The sequence below is a fragment of the Lethenteron reissneri genome, chromosome 48 (assembly GCF_015708825.2).
Source record: "Lethenteron reissneri isolate LAM-NWPU_2019-01 chromosome 48, ASM1570882v1, whole genome shotgun sequence".
In the NCBI taxonomy this organism is placed as follows: Eukaryota; Metazoa; Chordata; class Hyperoartia; order Petromyzontiformes; family Petromyzontidae; genus Lethenteron; species Lethenteron reissneri.
The window spans coordinates 2,466,078-2,491,782 of record NC_083826.1 but is presented as its reverse complement, the minus strand read 5'-3'; the positions used below and the strand labels follow the sequence as shown (position 1 = coordinate 2,491,782).

Here is a 25,705-nt window from a genome sequence, read left to right as displayed (position 1 = left end):
CACACACACAGTCTAAATAGCATTGTATTGCTTTCAAATTGGGTTGGGCAATCGAATGCCAGAGCTGGAAAGTTCATATTCATATGGCAAAGACCAGTGATCCCTGAATACAACAGGCGATGTTCATCCAGACAGCGCTATGTTTACTGTCCCCAGAGAGATGGCAATGATGATGATGATGACAATGATGTTCGTAATGGCCCTTCATTGTACATAGAGATGACAAGCCTCTCTGGTCAGATCTCTCTGGCATCTGTGTGTTATGAAGAAAGTCCATTGCCCGAAACGTCACCTATTTATATATGTCATACTTTTTCGTTCAAGGTTGTGTTATTGACAAATGTGTTGAGTGTTTGCCATTTGCCCCTGTGCACCACTGCGATCGAAACGTCGTAATCTATTAATTTTCTATCTACGTGACTTTACCGAAAGAACCAAAGAGTAATAATAATAATACACGTGTTGTCTCTTTCCCTGAAACTCCAGTCTTGCACAAAAACGACACACGGCACACCACTGCGCTGCAGTGATATCACGTGGATATGTTGCTACGCTGCAAGATACTATTACTGTACACTGGTGTAGTGAGAGCTTGGAGACAGGGTGGGAGTTGTTGGTTGCCGTTTGTGATGGCGTGTTTTTGTAAAGGAGCTAAACTAACCTTGGAAAATGCCCCTGGGACGATCCCTGTTGGCGCGGCGAGCCTGGGAACGCTGAGAAAAACGTGGGACAGGTCTGAAATAAGTGAGAACTGCCTTGTGTGAGAAGCGAAATTGCGTCAGCTCCACTGTTTACACTCTTGGCATCGCTGGGGGAAAAAGAGGACTGCACAATCACCAAGTTACTGGGTCAAATCGGGCTAAGACTCAACGTGGAACGTTGGGCCAACAGTTCCAACCATGTGTGAACGTCGGCATGTTTCTTTTTACTGGGAGCAGTCCTTCCCAACCTTTTGCTTGCCCTGTACTCTCTCTCTCGGGTCCCCACCTTTCCCAACTGTAGATCAGACTCAGGTTCCTATATTTTATATTCGTCAGCACGGGGGCTATTGTCAAACCTGTGCAGTTTCCTGCAATACGGTACAGTACCGGTACCAGCAACTGGGTACGGACGTTTTGCTCAAAATATCTTCCAGTATTTGGTGTTAACAGGAGGGTGTGGTGGGGGCTTTAATATTTGAACAAGCCAGATTTTATGCTAATTTATTTGAGTACCGTAATTGCATACAGCAGGAAATAGGCTAAATTTGTATCACGTTTACACGCAATGTACACCCAAGGCATGTAGTTACACTTAACAAGCGGAATAACGATTAACTAAATATCTTTAATTTTAAAATCACACCTGACACACGCGTAACACCAGACGAGAGGGCTTCATTACAGCCGAAGCTGTCCGTGGCTGAGCTCCAGAAAAATGAACCCGTAAAAACAAAGTTTTTCACTATAAATCCTTTATATGCGTGGCATCGGTTTTATTTTATTATTCATTTCTGTTTTTCTTGAGTAAGAGTTTCATTTTTATCACATTGGTATTTTAAATTAAATATGACGGTTTTTTTTTTCCTAAAAAGTGGAAAATTTTGGAAAAAAAATTTCACGAAAATAAATTGTCACGCACAACGAGTCTGTGTGCAAAATGTCAGCTCGATTGGATCACGGGAAGTGGGTTAAAAAACCTACCGATAGATTTGCACGGTCGTAATCGCGCAAGCAAGTGAACTTAATATAAAGGATTTAAAAATCACACCTGACACACGCGTAACACCAGACGAGAGGGCTTAATTTCAGCCGAAGCTGTCCGTGGCTGCCACACCCCATCGTCCCAGAGTCGTGATCGAGGCTTGGGAAAGAAATCCCTGACCTGACAAAACACTCGGCACATGCCACCTGATTTACACCAGACGCTTCTATGCATTATTAATGCACCTATTGTGCGTAGTAACTGCGACATGTTCAAGTCAAGACCACTTTGTAGGGATTTCAACAGTGGGTAGTCCTATAGAGTAGATCGACTTACGGACAGACCTCTGGAACCTAACTAGTTCGTAAGTAGAGGAGTGCCTGTACTGTGTTAGGCTATGTTCGTAAGTAGAGGAGTCCCTGCGATGTGTTTGGATGCGTTCGTAAGTAGAGGAGTGCATGTACTGTGTTGGCTGTGTTCGTAAGTAGAGGAGTCTCTGTAATGTGTTTGGATGCGTTCGTAAGTAGAGGAGTGTCTGTACTGTGTTAGGCTGTGTTCGTAAGTAGAGGAGTCCCTGTAATGCGTTTGGATGTGTTCGTAAGTAGAGGAGTGTATGTACTGTGTTAGGCTGTGTTCGTAAGTAGAGGAGTCCCTTTGATGCGTCTGGATGCGTTCGTAAGTAGAGGAGTGCCTGTACTGTGTTTGGCTGCGTACATTTCCGCATGCTAAGTCATGTTGAAGAAGAGCTACATAGCTCCCGTCGGCCTTACCTGATTAAATACAACATTTTATTGTTAGTTTAATTTTACCACCGAACTTTGCTTCACCGCTTACTGAGTGAACTGATTTTTTAAACGCGTTTTGCGCGCGCGTGCGTCCCACGCGGCCGCCGTAGCGTCCGCGGTTGCCGTGGAAACGGGAAAGCATGGAGATCACCGGCAGCGAATACCGGGGAGACGAGAAGAACGGGCGGTGAGGAGACGCCACCCTCACCACTCACTCACCACTCCTCACCACGCTCACCACGCTCACCACTCACTCACCACCCTCATCACCACACCCTCACCACGCTAACCACCCTCACCACTCACTCACCACCCTGACCACCACACCCTCACCACTCACTCCTCACCACCACACACTCACCATGCTCACCACTCACTCACCACCCTCACCACTCACTCACCACCCTCATCACCACACCCTCACCACGCTAACCACCCTCACCACTCACTCATCACCACCACACACTCACCATGCTCACCACTCACTCACCACTCCTCACCACTCCTCACCACCACCACACACTCACCATGCTCACCACTCACTCACCACTCACTCACCACTCCTCACCACTCCTCACCACCACCACACACTCACCATGCTCACCACTCACTCACCACTCACTCACCACTCACTCACCACTCACTCACCACCACCATACACTCACCATGCTCACCACTCACTCACCACTCCTCACCACCACTCACCACCACTCCTCACCACGCTCACCACCCTCACCACTCCTCACCACCACCACACACTCACCATGCTCACCACTCACTCACCACTCCTCACCACCATACACTCACCACACTCACCACGCTCACCACTCACTCCTCACCACCATACACTCACCACACTCACCACGCTCACCACTCACTCACCACTCCTCACCACCACTCACCACCACTCATCACCACGCTCACCACCCTCACCACTCCTCACCACCACACACTCACCACCCTCACCACTCACTCACAACTCCTCACCACCACCACTCACTCACCACGCTCACCACCCTCACCACTCCTCACCACCACCACACACTCACCATGCTCACCACTCACTCACCACCCTCACCACCACACACTCACCACCCTCACCACTCACTCACCACCCTCACCACCACCATACACTCACCACACTCACTCACTCCTCACCACCCTCACCACTCACTCACCCCTCACCACCCTCACCACCCTCACCATGCTCACCACGCTCACCACCACTCCTCACCACCCTCACCACCACCACTCCTCACCACCCTCACCACGCTCACCACCACCACTCCTCACCACCCTCACCACCCTCACCACCACCCTCACCACCACACCCTCACCACGCTCACCATGCTCACCACGCTCACCACCACCACACACTCACCACTCACTCACCACCCTCACCACCCTCACCATGCTCACCACCACTCCTCACCACCACCACCCTCACCATGCTCACCACCCTCACCACTCCTCACCATGCTCACCACCACTCCTCACCACCCTCACCACACTCACCACGCTCACCACCACCATACACTCACCACACTCACCACGCTCACCACCCTCACCACCACACGCTCACCACCCTCACCACCCTCACCACCCTCACCACCACCATGCTCACCACTCACTCACCACTCACTCACCACTCACTCACCACCACTCCTCACCACCCTCACCATGCTCACCACCACTCCTCATCACCCTCACCATGCTCACCACTCCTCACCATGCTCACCACCACTCCTCACCACCCTCACCATGCTCACCACCACTCCTCACCACCCTCACCATGCTCACCACCACTCCTCACCATGCTCACCACCACTCCTCACCACCCTCACCATGCTCACCACCACTCCTCACCATGCTCACCACTCACTCACCACTCACTCACCACCACCATACACTCACCACACTCACCACGCTCACCATGCGAACCGCCCTCACCACCACCATACACTCACCACACTCACCACGCTCACCACCACCATACACTCACCACGCTCACCACGCTCACAACCACCACCCTCGCCACTCCTCACCACGCTCACCACTCACTCACCACCACACACTCACCACGCTCACCACGCTCACCACTCACTCACCACCCTCACCACCACACCCTCACCACGCTCACCACCCTCACCATGCTCACCACTCACTCACCACCCTCACCACCACACACTCACCACGCTCACCACCCTCACCATGCTCACCACTCACTCACCACCCTCGCCACCACACACTCACCACGCTCACCACCCTCACCACGCTCACCACTCACTCACCACCCTCACCACCACACCCTCACCACGATCACCACCCTCACCATGCTCACCACTCACTCACCACCCTCACCACCACACACTCACCACGCTCACCACCCTCACCATGCTCACCACTCACTCACCACCCTCACCACCACACACTCACCACGCTCACCACCCTCACCATGCTCACCACTCACTCACCACCCTCACCACCACACACTCACCACGCTCACCACCCTCACCACGCTCACCACTCACTCACCACCCTCACCACCACACCCTCACCACGCTCACCACGCTCACCACGCTCACCACTCACTCACCACCCTCACCACCACGCTCACCATGCTCACCACGCTCACCACGCTCACCACTCACTCACCACCCTCACCACGCTCACCACGCTCACCACTCCTCACCACCCTCACCACCACTCCTCACCACCCTCACCACGCTCACCACTCACTCACCACCCTCACCACCACTCCTCACCACCCTCACCACGCTCCCCACGCTCACCACTCACTCATCACCCTCACCACCACACCCTCACCACGCTCACCACGCTCACCACGCTCACCACTCACTCACCACCCTCACCACCACGCTCACCATGCTCACCACGCTCACCACGCTCACCACTCACTCACCACCCACTCACCACGCTCACCACGCTCACCACTCCTCACCACCCTCACCACCACTCCTCACCACCCTCACCACGCTCACCACGCTCACCACTCACTCACCACCCTCACCACCACTCCTCACCACCCTCACCACGCTCACCAAGCTCACCACTCACTCACCACCCTCACCACCACTCCTCACCACCCTCACCACGCTCACCACGCTCACCACTCCTAACCACCACCACACCCTCACCACTCCTTACCACACACTCACCACTCACTCACCACTCCTCACCACCCTCACCACCACACACTCACCACTCCTCACCACCACCACACACTCACCACCCTCACTACGCTCACCACCACCCTCACACCTCCTCACCACCCTCACCACCACCACACACTCACCACCACACACTCACCACCCTCACCACCACACACTCACCACCCTCACTACGCTCCCCACCACCCTCACACCTCCTCACCACCCTCACCACCCTCACCACCCACTCACCACACACTCACCACCACTCACTCACCACGCTCACCACTCCTCACCACCCTCACCACTCACTCACCACTCCTCACCACCCTCATTAACCACTCCTCACCATGCTCACCACCCTCACCACCACACACTCACCACGCTCACCACCACCCTCACAACTCCTCACCACCACCACTCACTCACCACGCTCACCACCCTCACCACTCCTCACCACCCTTACCACTCCTCACCACCCTCACCACTCCTGACCACCACCACTCGCTCATCACGCTCACCACCACACCCTCACCACGCTCACCACACCCTCACCACGCTCACCACCACCACTCAATCACCACGCTCACCACCACCACCTCACCACTCCTCACCACCACCACACACTCACCATGCTCACCACCACACACCACCCTCACCATGCTCACCACCCTCACCACTCCTCACCACCACCCTCACAACTCCTGACCACCACGACCACACACTCACCACGCTCACCACAACGCACTCACCACCCTCACCACCACCACCCTCACAACTCACCACCACCACTCACTCACCACGCTCACCACCACACACTCACCACCCACACTACCACTCACTCACCACGCTCACCACCCTCACCACCACCCTCACAACTCACCACCACTACTCACTCACCACGCTCACCACCACACATTCACCACCGCTCACCGTTCCTCACCACCACCACCACCCTCACAACTCCTCAGAGATTGGGGATTAATAAAGTACAACCATAACCACAATCATATAAATAGAAATCTATTTTATAGCAATATATTGGGGGGGGGGGACATTTTGAGCATATTTGAATATTATCTGACACCCACAGTTGACGGCGGCCGCGCGCGTGTTCCATGTCACCCGAGGCGTATTGTCTTGAGCTTGCAGGATGGAGGGCGAGGGCTGCTACACGTTCTGCACCGGGTCGCGCTACGAAGGCACGCTGAAGGATGGTCTCCCCCATGGGCAGGGCACCATGCACTTTCCCGGACGGGGAAAGTATCAGGCTACCTGGGAGAATGGGCGAGTGGTTGAGGTACGGTGGATCCGATTTGAGACCGAAACGGCAGGAGGATTTCCCCGCGACTCTGGCTGTCGCCTGATGATGCTGGTTGTAATTACCAGCGGAACGTCACTTTGTACTCGATTAGTAGATGTTGTGGGTTTACTCTCCAACGCACCGGTGTGCTGAACTCGTAACGAATTGGCACGTTCTGTTTACATGACAAACCTTTGCCAATCGGCTGTGTCGGGTGGTGGTGGGTTTCACGACACATTTATATTTCCGCGATATAACCCAAAAACCTCTATTATGGACAATATTGTTCGTGAAAGCCTACTTGTTAAGCAGATCCGATTAGTATTGCAACCTTTTCCACTGCAGGCCAACCCCCGGATGAAATTCTCACGTCGGCCTAACGCTATGAAAACGCGGTAGCAAACTGCAATTAAGTTCTACACAAACACCACCAGATCTCAGTAAAATCAAATTCTGGCAATCGACACAACAAATTCCAATTCACGGACTCTCCGGGGTCAAGACCCGGACAGGTGGCAGCCCTGAGGTGTGATTGTGAGACCTTGGTATTCCTGAGCAGACACAAAGCTGCTATACACTTGCATGCACGACTTGCATTGTTAGCATTTAAATGTTTTACTTTACTTCGACTGAATTTAACATGGTGAAGAGCATGAAGCCGCCACCAGTGAGCAGCTTTATCGAGCCAGAATTCGATCAATACATTGGCACGTTGAAATATTAGCTTGGTATAAAGGTGACAATATTGTGGCCGAACCAACCGGTGTTGCTGTACTAGTGACGAATTGGCCACGTTCTGTTTACGTGACAGCCCTTACTAGTTGGCTGTGTCGGGTGGTGGCGGGTTTTATCGACACATTGATATATTTACGCGATCTAACCCGAAAACCTCTATTATGAATGAATAATTTTATTTGCTCTAAAATTCTGAGGTTTAAAAAAAATGATACATAGTATTATTCCTGCATTGCCACATTCTATACTTTTTAAAGTGTTATTTTTTTACCATGTGTCTTGCCAGGGGACATACATATTTGCAGATGGTTTGGTGTACGCAGAAGAAGGCTGGTCGTACTGCACTGGAGACGATCGCCGCTTCTACACAGAGATCTGCAACGGCCTCAAACCAGCTGGTTTGTCCTCCAAACAAGCACACATTGTGGCCTAAACTCGAGCGTGTAGTCAGTAGCGGTGGCGTAGTGGTTAAAGCACTCCGTTATCATTCCATTGATATCAGATTATTGATTCCTGGACATGCACACGGCAGTGGTGTTTCTTAGAGCAAATTGTTTTATTTCCAAGCATATCATGATTGTCTCTTGCATTTCACACCGTCAAGAATTGATACGATACAATGTGGATGTATACAGCGTCTAAATGCGGCTGCATCTCAAGTCACCGTCAGAAACTCAGTGCATATTAATTTTTTATAGCGAGAAAGACAGTCCTGGGTTTCTACGTGGGTCTATGGGTATCTATGTGAGTCTGTAGGTCTTCAAGCAAGCGTAGTGTGGATATTTATATATTTTTATAAAGACAAATATACAAAAGTAGGAAGAGTAAAAAAGGGCAGTCTTGAGCCTGGACTTTTGTAATGAAGGTAAAATAGGAGCAGTTTAACACGCAGGCCTTCGCGACCAATATCCATAACCTGTAAACCTGTGTTATGGGACAAATACTGTAGAAGCAGTATTGGCACATTGTCCATTCAAATCAAGTGAAATTTTGAGGTATCCCAGCAGGTGGCGGTATTTCACTTTGTTGGACGATACAGAACTTTACACGGGGGTCTACAATGTCAAAGTACCACCCACGTTATCAGTAACGTGCGATTAACACAAATGACATGTCGCGCGCTACATTTGAATGGAATTACAATTATTTACATTCTGAAATACAAACTCCGATGGGTCACTTAACACAAATTCCACAGCATCACAGCCTCCACGACCTTCACTTTGTGCTCTTGTCTAGAGGAAGGTCAGTCAGTGTGCGCACCATCGTTCTCTTGACAAGCGCTCGCCAAAACTCGCTCCTCCACGTGACGGGCACAACCTGTACCCCGCGTTACATCACGCGTGACAAGCACAGGTTAACAAACGGCACGCTTAGGTAACTTGACGGTAACGACACTTTGCAGACACCCTGTCATGTTTAGCCCCCGATGCGTTCACTAAGCCAATCATGCGCCTTTGGTGGCACCAGCCAACTTCATCTGGGTAATCCCTTCTGGAGAAGCACCTGCCTCCGAGTTGTGGAAGGATCTGTCCGTCCCAGGATTAGGCTGCTCAACCATCCACAGAAGAACCCCAACAACAGAGGCATCATCTTATAACATGGACAGCCGCAACTGATTAAGCCCAAGCAGAGTGTGTCTCCACTGCGGTGTTCTTCCATATCTCTGTGGTCTCGCTGAGTGTCTTTGAGTCTCCCAGTCCGTTCTAATATACATCGTATAGGAATGAAAATTATTCTAATCGATTGTAATGTGCGCGTATTGTGAGCGCGTGGAGAGAATTTTGACCGATGAAGCAATGCGTCGTTGCGTGGCTGTGGGTATGCACACGTGTACGGCGGCGCAGGTCGTTCACAGCTGACAAACATCGACCCCCCGAGGGAGATCCCGCCGCGCTGCTACGACTGCGGCGACGGTTTCTATGATCCGGGGACCCGTGTGGTGTCCGACTACAATCACGAGTTCCTCCGCAACGCAGGTGCGATCCTCACGCCTGCCTTCTCTACGCAATAAACTATAGAAACTAAAACTAAACTTTTTATTTTCTTTACCAGCTCTTTTTCAGAAGCGACCTGGCCACAAATGATAGCTCAACGAAGTGGCTTATCATCACGTGGATATTTTTAGCAACCAAATACTCTAGATGATAATTTCTTTACAATAGATTGTTGTGTTCAGCTTGTTGTCCTTCCCCCCCGCACCTCTGATCAGCGCGGTTGGCTCCGTATGGTGTGAAAGAAGTTCAGCACGCGTACTGTACGCTTACACTGGGTACAGTCTTGTGCTTGCCCTACCACCTCTTCGATTTGTCTCGTCGGGCTTTGCCGCATCCGTTGCTCATGAACGATGTTAACTTACCCCTTGGCCGTCCACTTTCGCCTTGTCGCTTTCAACGAGAGGCCTTTGGTCGTCTTGTGTTGTCCGTTTGGAGCACACGGCCACGGTTGGTTTGTTCGACTGTGACGCTGGAATCGGATCAGCTCTCGGGGGGGATATCTGCGGTTCTTATTAATTGCGTTCGTTTAAGTTGCTGGAATTTATGGTGCACCTGTGCTGTGAGGAAGGGTCATTACCCGATACGTCGCCTGTTATATATTGTTCATGTTAAAGCGGTGTTATTGACAGATTTGGTGAGGTTATTTATTTATTTATTTTCTGTTCTGTTCGTTGTTAATTTTGGAATAGGTTTATTTTCAATCACACTTCACCAACACACACACGGTCGTGTACTTCACCCGGGGCTTAATGTTTTCACGAGAGCCTTGAACGATGTCAATGGAAGAGCACTGCTTTATTGCTGATGGCTTTGGCAGGCTTCGTATCGATTGCAGAGGTGAAAGGCCGATTTGAACCTTCTCCACGCTTGTCCCTGAGCACTCGAGTCTGACTCTGTCACTCCGATGGTATGACATTAAATCCCTTAAAGCCTGACCTTTGTCTCAAGGTGCATTAAACAGTCCTGACCTGTCAATGGCGTTCCGATGAGTGTGAAAACGTTATAAAGGAGATGCGATTTTCTCATGTTAGCCGTGGGTTGATGAATGCAAATTTGCACAGTGTCTGGGATCAATGCGATATTGAATTGGTCAGCCAGCTGGGAGTGTGACCGGAGGCTTGCCTTTCTCTTACTTAAACGTTACAAATGGATGGTTTTGCACCCATTGATCTGGTACGTTTAGAACATATGGGAGGTGTAAATTAGCCATTTTGTACACCTGCAACCTTTTAGGCATTTTGGCGGTGGCTTGCAGAGCATTCCTTGTTTGGTCATTGTATAATTCACCAATTGTATGCAGTTGGTTTTCTGTTGAGGTCATTGGCTAAGGATCTTGCATCTCTGCATATAAAACATAACACTCGTTACCCAGTCTCATGTCGGTGAGACTGGGTAACCAGTGACTCATTTTACATCAAAATGTCTATTGTATCACTATTCACGAACAGCCCAATTATGTGCTTGGTAATTAAGTAGCATGTGGGGTGATAGAACAACATGACAGACACTGGGTGAAGTGTAAGAGTTTAAAGGACATCATCAACTTAATTAATATTTTCTAAATCTACACCGTATAAACCTGTGGGGGGGTGACGTGGGCCAGCAATAGTAACGCGTTATCCACTCATTGCAGAGGTTAGTGGTTCGGCTCCGGAAGGCCGCCCTGGTTAACACTGCCGGTGTTTGAACCACGAATAATGCGCCATGTGCTTTAAAGTGGACGTTAAAGATCACCTGATCTCACTTGAAACTAGTAGGCCATTGTGTGCTGGGTGTCATGGTCCAAATTTTCCAAATTCTAAAACTTGCCTGAAAATTGCTCAATTGCGAATACACACAGCAGCAATCATCGCCACCCCCCTACTGGCAGACGAATGCCCACCTGCAGGCTAGGCGCTGAGAAACATTGTGCCGCACAAGAACAGCTTGCATTGGGGGTGCCCTTAGAATGTCTGAGATTATTTGTGATGTAACTCACTTAACGCGCATAACTTGCTCCGAGACGCTCCAGGCACTGAAAAACAAACTGTTATTGTTACTCTTATTATCCCTCCCTGCTTGACAAAGAGTTTGTTAAGATGTTAATGAAGCTAAACAATGTCTTCAATGTCTTCTGTGCTATTACATTTGCTCGTGGTGAGAAATCCGTGTGGTGTTCCTTGGGCAACTTTATCGCTGCTTGTTTAACTTAAGAGCGGTGTGTGCCCTTCACATCGGCTTGCCACCCTGCACAATCAGCATGGGCGCAACACGTGTCAGATTGGCATCCTCAGAACTATTCTAACTCTTTCAGAAAAAAAAAAACTCGCACGATTTGACGCGATTGTCGCAAACACAACCGTCTTGCCAGGGCTATGCGATCCTGAAGTACAAAACTTTTGACCGCGTGAGCTTTGTCCATTGTTTTTCTCGCTTCAAAGGGCGCCATGCCAGCTGTGCGCGTGCTGCACGGGGCTGCGCTCGAGCAACTTGCGTCACGTGGAGCACACTGAGCGTGCCCCTAATAATACGTTGCCGTTTGCTGTTGTTGTCGATTTGTTTTCAAGACGACGATGAGCACGACTGGATTGTGCGGAACTGCCGGAAGGGTTGGGACGAGAACGTGGGAGTGCGCATCGTAGATGAGCAGTAGCTTGCGGTCGAGTGCGTGTGCGGTCCGCTTGGCGTCTCGTGGGACATCTTGCCGCCGACAAGCGATAACGCTGGATCAAATAGGTTATTCCAACGATGACCGTACTTCGAACAAAGCCCGTGACTACACCACAAACCTTGAACAAGCTACGGCTCCAGCCAGCCAGCCAGAAATTCCATCATCTGGAGAGGAAAAAAACCGCAGTGCATAATCAAAGTCAATGACAGAGAACCAGATTCACATCTTGTTATTTAGTGATGGAATCGTTGGAGCACTTTTACAAAAGATCGGTCAGAAAGGAACATTCGCCAACACGTGGATCTGGCCCACATCGTCAATATATCCTAAGAAGTGAAACGGGCTTAATACACATGGAAAAAAATACACAATAATTATCATAATTATAATAACTGACTACATTTGGTATTCGCACCATGCTTACAGTGTAGGGCTTTCACGAAATTGCCCTGCATAAAAGACATCGTGTGCAGTAGTTTCACAGTAAGGAGCAGTGTTCCTGTGTGTAATCTCACTTGATTGATTTGCAGGTAATGTCTTTAGCTCGGCAAATTTGGACCCATGACTCCGGCACACAAAAGCCTACTCTTTACGAATAAGGTCACGGGATCTTTGACGCCCACTGTTAAGCAGACAGCTCATGTACCACGGTTAAAACACCTTCAATATGACCCACGGCCACCTGCCGCATTCGAAACACGAACATCTGAAGCAAGCAACAAACAGGCTACCGCTGGGTTATGTCACCACCCCGAAGAGGCATATAATCCACCTTGTTTCCCTTCACCGTTCTGTGACAGATCCCGCGTGTAAAGCAAGTGTGTGTGTGTGTGTGTTTTTAATGGGCTTCGGTGTGCGGTTAACTTCAGAACCGGGTGAATAAATGGACAAGGCTGAAAGCTGCATTCCGTTTCAAGTTGCTTCGCTGTGCACACACTGTTTTTCCTTCTGATACACAGACAACACAACAATGCGCGCGGTCGTTATTGAGTAACCAAAGCTCTCTACCGGCACCCCCCAGTCAAAGTTGATCCTCGCTCCATCCCTAGCCCAGCCGATGGTGTTTGTAAGTGATTTGAGAGGACCCCTATGCCAGTTATTCCTTCCCGACGGGATTAATCTCAGGCTGGAAGGGATGTTCTTGTATGGGATCGCTGGGAATAACAGTGGCGATATGATGACAATCATTTCAAGAAATGCACTCACGATCCACAATTCGAATCAATCCGACTGCTGGATGAAGGTCTCCCTCCTCATGCCCGTGTTGGTCGTGGGGGGTTGATTGACCATACTTCACCACACTGGTCAGTGCAGGTTGGTGATGGGGTGGTGCTAACCCTGTGCAGATATGACTCGCCTTTGATGGCAGTTGACGTCCAGGCCATAGCACATTGTGCTCATCACTGCCTTACCAATTTGGAGTGTAATTGGTTTTATAACCAAAATATGCACGGTTGAATTGGTTTATTTATGAAATGTTTGCTATTGCGATCTTCATTGTAATAAATGTGAGAACATTAAGCGGTGTTACATCGCTATACAATGCTGTTACAAACGCCGCTCAGACGATTGATTTTGATGCAATGTGGTGCACAGTTTAATTGATTTCACAACAGTTTTTGGCATTCACGTATAATGACAGGTTCTGCAAGCGTCCGAGTAATTGCCGTTTGTCAAGGCATACTACCTCCGCACTCTTTAAAATGTAATTTGTGAATCAAATGAGGGGGCAGCCGAGAAAATGACATAACCAGCCACCGGATAATTACACCTCAACCCGGCGCAAATTGTCACGTTTAAAATATTTCCTTCCGTTCACAAAGCGGGGAGGTGGGGGATGATTTAAACGTTAAATGTAATTTTCTTAATCACCGTTGTGGGCGCGTTTGCGAAGCAAAACTTCTCGCGGCTGTGATCGGTGGTCTAAATTTTTTTTGGCTTTTGCTTATCTGGAAACCGGGCGCATTCGCTCCGTGACCTACGTGGCGCAAAACAAAAATACGCGACAGCGGTAAAGGGCCCCCCGTGACTGGCTTGTTGGGCCAACGCAGCGAACGGACACGATTGCTGCGAAGCCGTCCGCGCGTGTCCTTGAGCGCGAGGAGCGACTTATTTTACTTCGTTACAAACCGACGATTACCTTGCGGAAAATAGGCGAGCAATTGTCCCCGTGCGATGCTGTTGGGGTGAGGGTGGAATGCTTCGGCGATGTGGGGTCCTAGGATGGAATGCGCATTATACGTTTGAATTATAATTATTATTGCTGCGTTTTGGCTGCGTTGATCTCTGTATATGGATGTTTTCTGTCAATGAGTATTTTACACGCGTGACGTCAGCATTCAAACATAAGAATATTTATTTATACACGGGGTCAGAACGTTACAGCAACAAACAATACAAAACACGACGGGAGTGCAAAGTACAAGAAGGGTAAACAGATCACCCAAACACGTACAAATACAACACTCAACCAGCCACATCCTACCAGACTAAGCACACTGAGGTATTTACCTATTTTTTCAAAAGCGACCTGGCCACAAATGAGAGCTCAACATAGTGGCTTATCATTTGGGCATTTATAGCAGCCAAAATCATCTAAATGTCTATAAGATAATCTAAATAGACATTGTTGGCGAACTGCTTAATGTTCACAGGCAAGGGATATTTTGTGTAATCAATGAGTCCTCGTTCGACACGAAACTATAATGCCAAATAATCGTTAATCGTCAGGTTATTTTGTGTTATGTTGTTATATTATTTTACCAAAAACTGCGTACAGTGATTGGCTTTCCAGACCAAGCAACATTTGTTTAACCAAGCGAACTCTAAAACAGTATAAGAATAGGTTTTATCCTTTCCGGCAATAAAATAGGTGTTAAGATGTTCAAACACCAAACAGAAACCTTTTGCAAGGACTCATGGTCTGCATTAACCACGCGTACTTGCGGTGAACATGCAAACAAAAACATGCTCTGGTAGTATATGTGTAGTGAGCGTAAGTAGCGCACGAGACGTCGATGGAGGCAACACTTATTTATTAACAAGAGCTACGATACAGCAGCACGTAGCGAACCCTCACACGTGAAGGGGCAACGGCCCCTTCACCCGATTCTACTAGAGAATGTGTTCATCAGCTAACGTTCCTCGTGAGCTCCTACTACACCCCTCTATCTCAGACCATCCTAAAGGAGGCTAACTGTAGATTTGAAGCTTTCGTGACTGCAAGGATTCATACTCTTAGTTCTTTCGGTAAAGTCACGTAGATAAAAAAATTAAATTAAAATTAATAAAAAATAAAATAATAACCGTCACAGCCATATTTGCTGTATCACTTGATGCAGCAAATGTGGCTGTGACGGTCCCACCTGATGACGGAGACTTGTGTTGCCTCCGAAACGTCGTGATTTTATTATTTTATTTTTATAAATTTTAATTTCATTTTTTTACCTACGTGACTTTACCGAAAGAACTAAGAGTAGGAGGCTAACTAACCTGGCCCAGCTTCGGCTCAGGTCCGACCCTCAGCCACTCGAGTCTGGCCCTCACAGTGACCCAGACCTCGCTCTCCGAGGTCGCCCCTGGCTTGCCCTGCTCGGCTCTTATAAGAACTGCGAGACAGGGTAGTAGTCCCAGGGCTCGGCAAGTCGCTCTTCAATCTTCACTAGCTCTTCATTTTCTTCTGGCCCCAACGACTGCCTCGAGCTCTCTCTCTCTCACCGCCTTATATACCCAACTCCCCCCCCCCCCCCCCCGAGGGGCGGGGCTGTGTGGAATCCCAGCCACAACCTCCACACAGCCCCCCAGGGTGGTGACCGTTTGCGGACGTTGATGTAGACACCCCCAACGTTACAGCTCGCCACACCCCGTTACGTAATACCTCTACATATGCAATGTCTTTGAAACTGGTGTTTTCCAGAGACAGACTTCTTTAGGACCTAGTCTCAATCGGTCTTAGACCAGAGGACGCCAAAAGCCGAACAGCACAAAAGCAATGCACTAACATTTATAACTCGGGGTGAACAGCTACAACATGGGATCTTTCTTGCCAGTATCAAAGTATAAGAAAAGGTTTTATACCCTTTATGGTAAAACCTAATACTGCAGACAGGACTCCTTGCAAAAAGGTTTCTGTTTGGTGTTTGAACATCTTAACACCTGAATATTGATTTCAAAGCTTTCGTGATTGCAGGGATTCATATTCTTGGTTATTTCGGTAAAGTCACGTGGAAGGGAAATAATAAAATAATATAAATATAAAAAAATACAATTCTCACGACGTTTCGACTGCAACACGAGCAATCATCATCAGCAACTGCCTAATCGCTGTCCGTGGTGCTGACGTTAAGAAAAAAACGGCACTTTTTTAAATTTTCGTGCTGTGGATTTCACACCTGATTATGATTGCTTGTGTTGCAGTCGAAACGTCGTGAGAATTTTATTGTTTTATATTTTTATTTTTTTATTATTTCCTTCTACGTGACTTTACCGAAAGAACCAAGAATATTTAGCACACCTGTTTTATTTCCAGAAAGGGTAAAACCCTATTCTTACACTTTGATACTGACAAGAAAGGTCCCATTTTGTTAACTCTAAAACAGTTTTGACCTTCTGAGTCTCATCAGCAGTCAGGCTTGGTACAAAAACACTGCTGCATTTTTTTATATATATAGTTGTGTGTGAGTAGCATTGATTATAAATCTAAGCAATTTAGTCACTAGAAAGTTTATTTTGGATGTTGAGTGACGACCTATTCCTTTATCGAAATTAATAAACGAATTAATTGGCTGAAAACATCTTACTACACAGAGGACTGCAGAGCTTGGTCAATCGTTGGCAGCCACCGGTTCACCACCAGGCTACCTTCCAGCTTATCTGTGGCTCCTCAGCGATTGTGAGGTACAATTTGCACGAATAACGATGAGCTATGAAACTGAAACAAATATTTAAAAAATCCGACAGACCAAGTGTGGATGATGTGCTCTGTGCGCTCCATCTGTGAAAAAAAAGCTTCATAGCTCATTGGATTCTTCTAGAATAAATAAAGATGCTCGTTCTGGTTTCGCATCCACAGTCGCAGCGTGGACTTTCCCACCGTCTCCTATCGCTTCAGTAGTATTCAGGCTGCCGCCTCGGCCCGAGACGTCCCTCTCCGATTCTGTGCCGTCCGCTGGATTCCGCTGGATTCGTGTTTGCCGCTCGTAGTTCGGCTCAGACAGGCCGCCCTGGTTACCACTCCCGGCGTGTTGGCTGTGAAATACTCAATGCGCCGCGCCCGTTTGCGCAGTTGACGATATGGGTCCCGTGGTGCCACTCTATTATCGCGGCTGGTTACGCACGGTGCGAAAGAAGTCCGGCGTGCGTTCGAAAAGAGGCCAGTCGCGTGCCGGCGTCGTGGTTCGAATTTACCAGAGTTTGAAAGGAGCCCGCAAATTACTAAATTTGGGAATACGCTGAACAACATCGGCCCCCTACTGCGACAAACCACAGCAGACGATGTCTGTGAAACACAGCGGTGCTTTCCTTCGCGATCATAGCCCTGCGCTATAAAAATGATGTGTAGACCAACCGTTCTAATGATTTGATTTGAGGTTCAGTGGTGAGTCTGCTTTGGCTGTGCCATCTGGACTGTAACAGTTCCCCAGTGTGTGTGCGTGTAAGGCTGTTGTTGGAGGCAGTCGCCCTCCAACAACAACGGAGGGCAAGAGGAGTGACGCTCACAACAACGAGCGGTGTGCCGGGCAGATAAAATACAGCGAGTTTGCACAGCAGGGCATTGCTAGTCATCTCAGTCAGCTAACCCATGGCACCTGGGTCTGTCCCGTGACCTTCTGTCAGCGAGCCTTCGACACTTCACGTGGCCTCAAAGTGCACCTAGCCTGGGCACAAGCGCCGTGGTGACATTACCATCACTTAGCGGCGAATGGCGGCTGTATTGTTATTGTTCAGGCTGTTGGGGCGCAGTGCACTACGCTACAAACCCAGTGATCCGAGTTCGATTCCTGCTCACGGCCAACATCGTCGATGAATATCTGTGCCGGTTCTGGGCCTCCCCTAGGTCGACTCAGACCTGATATTAGACATCAGCACCGAGACAAAGGTGACCAGGCGAGGTGCTGGCTCACACCTCGCACTCACGCAGCGTGTTTCTTCCTTCATAGGCGCCACTCGCTTACGGCACTTCGCCCCAGCGGTGTGTTCAGGTCGTCGGGGTCTTTGTGTGCGCGCCGTCATCCCCACCGTCGGCAGCTGTCGTCTGCGAGCTTGTGCGCGTGTGCCATAGACGCCAGCCAGCCAGCCCCTGCGCTTGGCACTGCACGTTTTATTTGAGCGGCGATTTTTTTAAAATCTCCCTCTCTCTCTCGCAACACGTACAATGTCACTGGCGAAACAATGGACAGCGATTGACATTTCAGAAAATAAATAACGGCGCAACGACCGCCCACACGTCCGTTCCACGTGCAGTATTTACAAGGGACGGCGATAACACACGTGGGGTGGGTACGTTTAAAGAAACAAAACAGTAGCACTGGTGTTTAACACGTAGGCTTTCGCGACTAATATTACGGAGCACTGGTGGTATTTTTAAGCCATGTTGTGCCCTATCCATCGTACTCGAGCTCGGTTTTCATGGCAATACACTGCAGGATGAGGGCGGTGACACGGCCCACAAGACAGCGCGTTTAATGCCCGAGGGTACATTAACCGTAGAAATGCTACATGCCGCATGTGGATTTTAAAGATCCCCATGATGTCATTCGTCAGAGTGGACCACTCACTGTGTATGTGCCGGGCGTCATGGTCCAAATTTGAAAACTTACCCTCAAATTAGTCAATTTGGAATATATATATACACACATACACATATCAATCATTGCTCCTCTGCTCTCGAAAACTTGTCAGGATCCTCCTGACAAAGAGGCTTGAGGCCCTAACCCGATGGGGTCCAAAACCTGGCTGGCTCAGCGGTAGAGCGAGCGGCTCACAGTCGGAAGGGGTGACGGGTTGGTGGTGGGTGGTTGGGGGTGTGGTTGATTCAGCACATCATCCCTCCGATGGGGGTTGATACAATCAGGAATCACTTCGTGAGGATAAGTCAACCGAGTTGTCCTGCGGATGAGGCTCGCACCGCATTAGGGACGTGGAATTTCCACCACGAGCTCACGGGGAGAGCGGCATGGGATGCGGTGCTCGGATTTTTTGTGCGGGGTGAGTTGCCCTCCCGTTCAGGTCAGGCGCCATCTGCGTTACAGCGGACACTGTGAAGACGTCAATAAAAAAAAAAACTACGAGCGGGGCCCATCGAGTTGGTCTTGAGCGGCAACGATTTTTTTGTTCTGCACAAAAAACGACGCAGTAAATTAACGCGCCGTTCAGCGCGTAGCGACATCGTGGTCTCTGCTCTGCGAAGCGGTGGCGGGAGCCTTCCCTGATGGAGAGACCCTCGAGACTCGGCGAGGCTCTCCTGGGTAAACGAGCGGAATAAATACAGCAAATAAACACGTTCACAGAATGTACGTACGTACGTTGGGCGTATTTCGCGCTGCATGTAGCCAGCCGCGCGAGTCGGAGGCGCGGGGCGGCGCGGTTTACAAACAGAAATCGACGCTGTGCTGCCCTGCACTCCCGCGTCTATGTGGGTCCCTAGCAGCAAATGTAGCGACTACATATGTACATATAGTGCTACTACTATGTAGCTACTACATATGTACATATGTAGCTACTTATATATGTAGTAGCTACATATATAGTAGCTGCTACTACTACAAATGTAGTAGCTACGGGCCCCGCACTTTCAAGGGCCCCGGGCTAAATGCTTTCAAGCTATCAATTGCGGTTCAGTGATTCTGTACTTGCTCTATTACTATAGTACTATACCGCCTTCAACTTTTATGAACGACCGGATGTTTAAGGTATTATCTGGCTGTATAGAAAATGAAAAACTACAATTACTTTACGATGCAAGCCACAAACATTTGTGTGTTTTAATATGTACGTGTTTTGTTTTTATTCAGGACCCCTTCATAACATATGCTACAGGCCCCGCACGAGTTTAACCCGGCAAGGATCCCACCTTCACCAAACCACACTGACGCGCGTGGTGAAGTGTGGTCGATTGACCCCACGTCGGCCCGCACGCAGTGTGGATTGACAGCCGGTGGATGAACACGGGGGCGGGTGGTACCGTGAGTAGATAAGCCCCTCCCCCCTCCCCCTTAACTTGTATTTAAGAGCTTGTCTCTTGGATTTTTCCTCACTTGATACAGTAAATTTGGCTGTGACGGTCCCACCTGAAGACGGAGACTTGTGTTGCCTCCGAAACGTCGTGATTTAATTGCTTATTTTCATTTATTATTATTATTTTATTTCTTTTATTATTTGTATTTTGTATTTTTATTTTTTACCTACGTGACTTTACCGAAAAAAAACCTAAGAGTAGAGTTTGTCGTGTGGTGGAAATACAATTTTGAAGAATGATTAATTATTCTATCGACAGTAATATGGAAACCCGGCCAACCGAGACAACTCCCATTTGAAAAATAAACAGTTTTTTTTTGTCTTGAGGTCATTGTCCACCCCCCCCCCCACACCGCGGCACCTTCAATAAGCACGCTTGGCTACGTACGGCGCGAAAGAAATCCCCAACGTACGTACGCGTACACACCAGCAACCGACGCGAGCATCGTCATCCACCCAACGTGCCCGCCACGAAAACCTTCGCTCGCCCGGAGAGGGACATGCCGTGTGTCAAACCCGCTCGGCTGAAGCCAACGGGAACGGGGAGCCTTTTCATCGGCAGGTCCCCAGTGGCCTGGAACGGACACGGCCCCCTTTCAAGTCCGGTCAACCTCCAACAATTGGCGCTTTCAAGTCTTGAATAATAATAAAAAAACATTCTCAATCTCCAGCGACCATCGCAACTCGTCTGGTTCTGTGCCGCCCGCCGCTTCCGTCTGGCGCTATCGCTGAATTATGGAACGTTATATACATTTCACACCGATCGATTTTATGTATGTTGAATTCCTTGCGCACCGTACGTAGCCAATCGTTCTCATCGGAGGTGCAGAGGGAATGACATGACAGGCACTCACAGAAGCTTCCAAAAATGCAGCTTACGAACGGTAACACTACGCACGCTATGAACATCAACCTGATGTACACGGAATTTATTAAGAATAACTTAACGTAGCTTTTCACCGACATCGTATGGCTATTTTAAAACGTACATGCTGCAAAAACGACGACACGCAAAAATACTATTGTTTTCCTAACTGTGCTTCACGTAAGATCGCCGATGTGATTATGAGCACCACGTGCCGTACGCTGTGGACGAGTCAAACAGGTCCGAGTGGGTTCCTGCTCCCTCGAGCGTCGGAGGCATTGGCGCTCATCTCCTGTTTACAACCCTGGGCCAGTGGTGGAAAATGTCACATTCCTGTGACGGGGGCGGCGAGGCGATCCACAAGACAACCACTGGTACTCGTTTTTTTAAAAGTCAACTTTGGACCCGTAATGATGATCTCTAGCCTAGAGAAATCGTGGCAGGGGCAGAGGTCGACATCGGACGAGGTGGGATAGACGACATCAAGTACACGGCCGGCCTTGCCACACTGACCCAGCAACGAGAGGCAGCGAGAGACAGGGCGTGGGTGGTAGAGTTTGGCCGTGGCTGTCACCAGAGGTCTTGCTCGACCTGACGCCACAAGGTGACAATGTGAGGAGGGATGATGGGCTCAGACAATCCTTTGCCGACCAGGATGTGAACTCACAAGCCACTTGCTCGACCGCTGAGACATCTGGCCAGATCATTATCGACAAGAGTCTGCCTCCATTAAAAGCGAAACGTTATAGTACTTAAGCCATTAAACCAATATGTCTTTCAGACAACTCCTCATTGACAGAATTTGTTTCAAGCCCATCAAACTCTGGACCGGTTTAAACGTTTCTGGGTCTCATCAGAGAAGTCAGGTCTGTTAAACGAGTGCTGTTATTTTGCCAGCAGACATTATAGAGCAGCAGCCACCCACTTGTGTGACGTGGATGCAATTTTACACTAGAGAGTTGTTGATTGTCGAGTGCTGTGGCACAGTTGTCTGTGACAGGCCAGACCTCTGTTCCATCAGTGCCCTGTTCCAAACCACCCCCAAAAGTCGCCATTGACCTTGGTGGTCGATCTCACGCGTCTATGATTATTCATAAATAGTTCGATACAAAACAAGTCTGCTGCAAAAGTTAAATGTACACACATGCGCGTTCTGCGACACGGTAACCTTTTTTTTCCCCTAAAACGAGTGTAAAACTCAACACGATAGTCAAATAACACTGCCCTTGAAAACAAATAAATATATACAGGATACAAGAGGCGACGTGCGATGGAGGAGGGCCATTGCCTGAAACGTCGGCCGTTATACTTTCTTGTCTTTCGTGGGCAGGGTTTGTTGACGAACGGACCCGATCGGCCGTCGTTGGTTGCTTCGTGTCAATACAGCGCCACACAAATTAAAAACGGCGTCGTCGTTTGCTATAGCGAGCGGGGTCGTCTTGGAGGCGTCGTTGGTGTGCGTGCGTGCGGTCACGCCGTCTTCACAGCTGATCATGGCCCCAAATTCTGCACAGACGCGACAGGCGAGGGAGCTTCAACGCCACTTCGCATCACCGGCGATGGCGCGGCCGTGAAATCGTTTTTTCGCGGAGCGGTACGACACGCCGGGGAACGTTCACGATGCGAGGGTTGTCACGATTTCAGTTGTTCGTGGTCGGTAGATGTTTCCACAATTTCGTTGTTTATAGTTTTTTTATGTTTTTGGCGGACTTCACGTGCACATGACGATCACTTTAAGCGTCCTGCAAGGGCCACTTGACTCCAGCCAAGTCGGTTTGTTTCATTCGTCGCAACTTTACACAAACCTGTAACGCATATAATGCACACGCGCCGTCAGTCTCGCAATAAATAAGCCAGTTAACTCAGTGAGCTATGAAAGTGATGAGGTCGTATAACCACCATGCTGCCAATTACTCTGGATTTAATTTTTTGCAAAATGCTACTTTAATGCGTTACGGAGATTTACTTAGAACGTTAATTGCCGTGCTTTTGTACAAGAAAAAAGTATATATTTTGTTGTTGTTGTCAGGAAATGTAAAGGGTAATTCAGATACGGCAATATTTTCGCAAAAATAAATATCGAGTGGGTGAGCGAGTGGTCGTGAGAAGCGGTGGAGCGTTGGTCAGTGCGCTGCACTACGAACCCGGCGACCCGAGTTCGATTCCCGCTCATGGCCAACACCGGTGACGACTATCTGACCGGTCCTGGGCCTCCCCTAGGGCGACTCTGCCTCAAACGAGTACCTGGTGTGTAAAACATCGCCACTCGGGAGACAAAGGTGGCTGGGCGTGGTGCTGGATACCCAACGCCACGTGTGCGGTGCTCGCCAAGAGCGCTTGCCTCCAAAAGCCGATCAAGGCTACAGGAGGGAATCTAGGTCTTGTGCGAGTGAACGAGTTCATAGCTGAGTGAGCGAGTCGGCGAGCGAGAGAAAAACAACTGAATAACAGTGTCTTCTTGGTTCTTTCGGTAAAGTCACGTAGAAGGGAAATAATAATTATATAATGTTTTATTTGTTTTATTTTATTATTTCCCTTCTACGTGACTTTACCGAAAGAACCAAGAAGATGAATCCCTGCAGTCACAAAAGCTTTAAATCGAAATTGAATAACAGTGATTGGCCGAGGAGAGCGAGTTAGGTGAGTATTCAAGTCCGTGGGCACGATTTTCGCGGTGGAGATTTTCAATCACATGATGCATCACGCCGTAGCCGCCTCGCGCCAGCCCCGGGCTTGAACCCAGCGGGCTCTCGGTGGGAGGCCTGGCGCTTGCGGAGTCACGTGGGCGCTGGCCCACGCGAGCGCATGCCGAACGTGCCGTGGACGTTCGATCGCGTGCGGCCGATGACGATGAATCCCCCTTTGGCTGAGCGGCTTCGAGGGGGCGGTCGCTTGGCCACGCCGACGGCGAGTCTTCGCCTTCCAGTCCGAATCGGCAAAGCAGCGAAGATTTCAAGACCTCCGCAGATGCGCGGCGCAGCGACAGAAAAAGTTGTCCTGTCCCGTGCGCGGTGTTTAGTATCCGTGGTGCCGCGTTGGCACGAGCAGAGAAGACAGACACTCGCCAATGATTCAATGCTGAACATGTGCCTGAAAATTGCTCAAATCAGAATCAAGCAAAGCTGGAACATCGCCCCCCCCCCCCTCTCCCTCCTTGCTGCTGTGAAAACACCTTGCAGGACCCTCCTGAAAAATAGTTTTGAGACTCAGCGAGGGCCTCCTCCTGGGTAAATGAGCCTAACAGCGGGAACAACAATACAGCAATAAAGAAGCGATTAAACAGGGCCATCGCCCAAAGCATCAACCAGCTCTCTGGATTGTTCCTCTCAGGCCCATAGTGTTATTGACGAAATGTGTTGCGCTTTTGTGACACGTGCCTGTCTGGCTCATGAGCACTCACGGTATTTTGAAATGAAAAAAAGAAATCTAAATCTTCACAAATTCATGAAATAAAATTCAGAGAGGAGTTGGTCTATGATCCATGCACAGTCTTGGTCTTCGTCTTCCACATGGCATCGGCAAACCGACCGAGCCGCGCCAATCCGTTCAACGGCGTCGGCAGTGTGCCCGATGTCGTAGCGTCCCGTGCCTCCTGCGGCGTGCGTGCGTCGCGGGCAAGCCGTCCGCTTACGCGACAAACAGATCGCACGTGCGGCACTGCGCCACATTCGCGATCAGCGCGCCTCTTCTCTCATCGTACGACCCCCGACGGATGAACGCCCGCGACGCGCCGCCGGGTGACTTTCTGACCCGCCCCCTGAACTGGACGTCTGTGAAACAAAACAAAATAAAAGAGCCTCATAGGCTCGCCGGATTTCTCCGGGATTAAATAACGATTGATGATTCTGGGCGAGAGGCGCGTCGCGATTTGCTTCGGAGGAGCGCAGCTGCTGAGAGTTTCTCTGCGTCGCAGGCGTCGTCCCCCCCCCCACCCCCCCGGGGCTCGCAGCTGGCGTTTGTCAAGCGACCGGGGAGCTGAGCCGGTGCTCTCCGGGAGGAAGCCACGCAAACAGTCGGGCCTCGAGATAATCCCTCGGGTGCCCCTCCTCCTCCTCACTCGCTCGCTCGCGCAGGGCGACCCTCTTGTTTAGTGGTGGGGCGCGTGATGAGGGCTGGTGATGAAGAGGTGAGTCTGCGCTTGCAGAGTGGCCGTGCTGGTGCCTGCAATGAGACGCGGGGGGGGGGGGGGGGCGATCGGTTTTTTGTGACGTGTAGCTCACGTGGGAGGGGGAGGGGCGATCGTTTTTTTGTGACGTAACAGCTCACGTGGGAGGGGGGGGGC

At 49.7% G+C, this 25,705-nt stretch overlaps 1 protein-coding gene across 1 annotated transcript; it reads left to right on the top strand.

Moving 5' to 3' along the window:
• Positions 1 to 2,509: 2,509 nt before the first annotated feature.
• On the top strand, positions 2,510 to 13,222 carry LOC133354738 (MORN repeat-containing protein 5-like). Its single transcript, XM_061571803.1, has 5 exons — positions 2,510 to 2,655; positions 6,791 to 6,938; positions 7,963 to 8,074; positions 9,524 to 9,655; positions 12,220 to 13,222. Exons 1-5 carry the CDS (start codon positions 2,609 to 2,611, stop codon positions 12,303 to 12,305), a joined length of 525 nt encoding a protein of 174 aa, XP_061427787.1. The 5' UTR covers positions 2,510 to 2,608; the 3' UTR covers positions 12,306 to 13,222.
• The last annotated feature ends 12,483 nt before the right edge of the window (positions 13,223 to 25,705 follow it).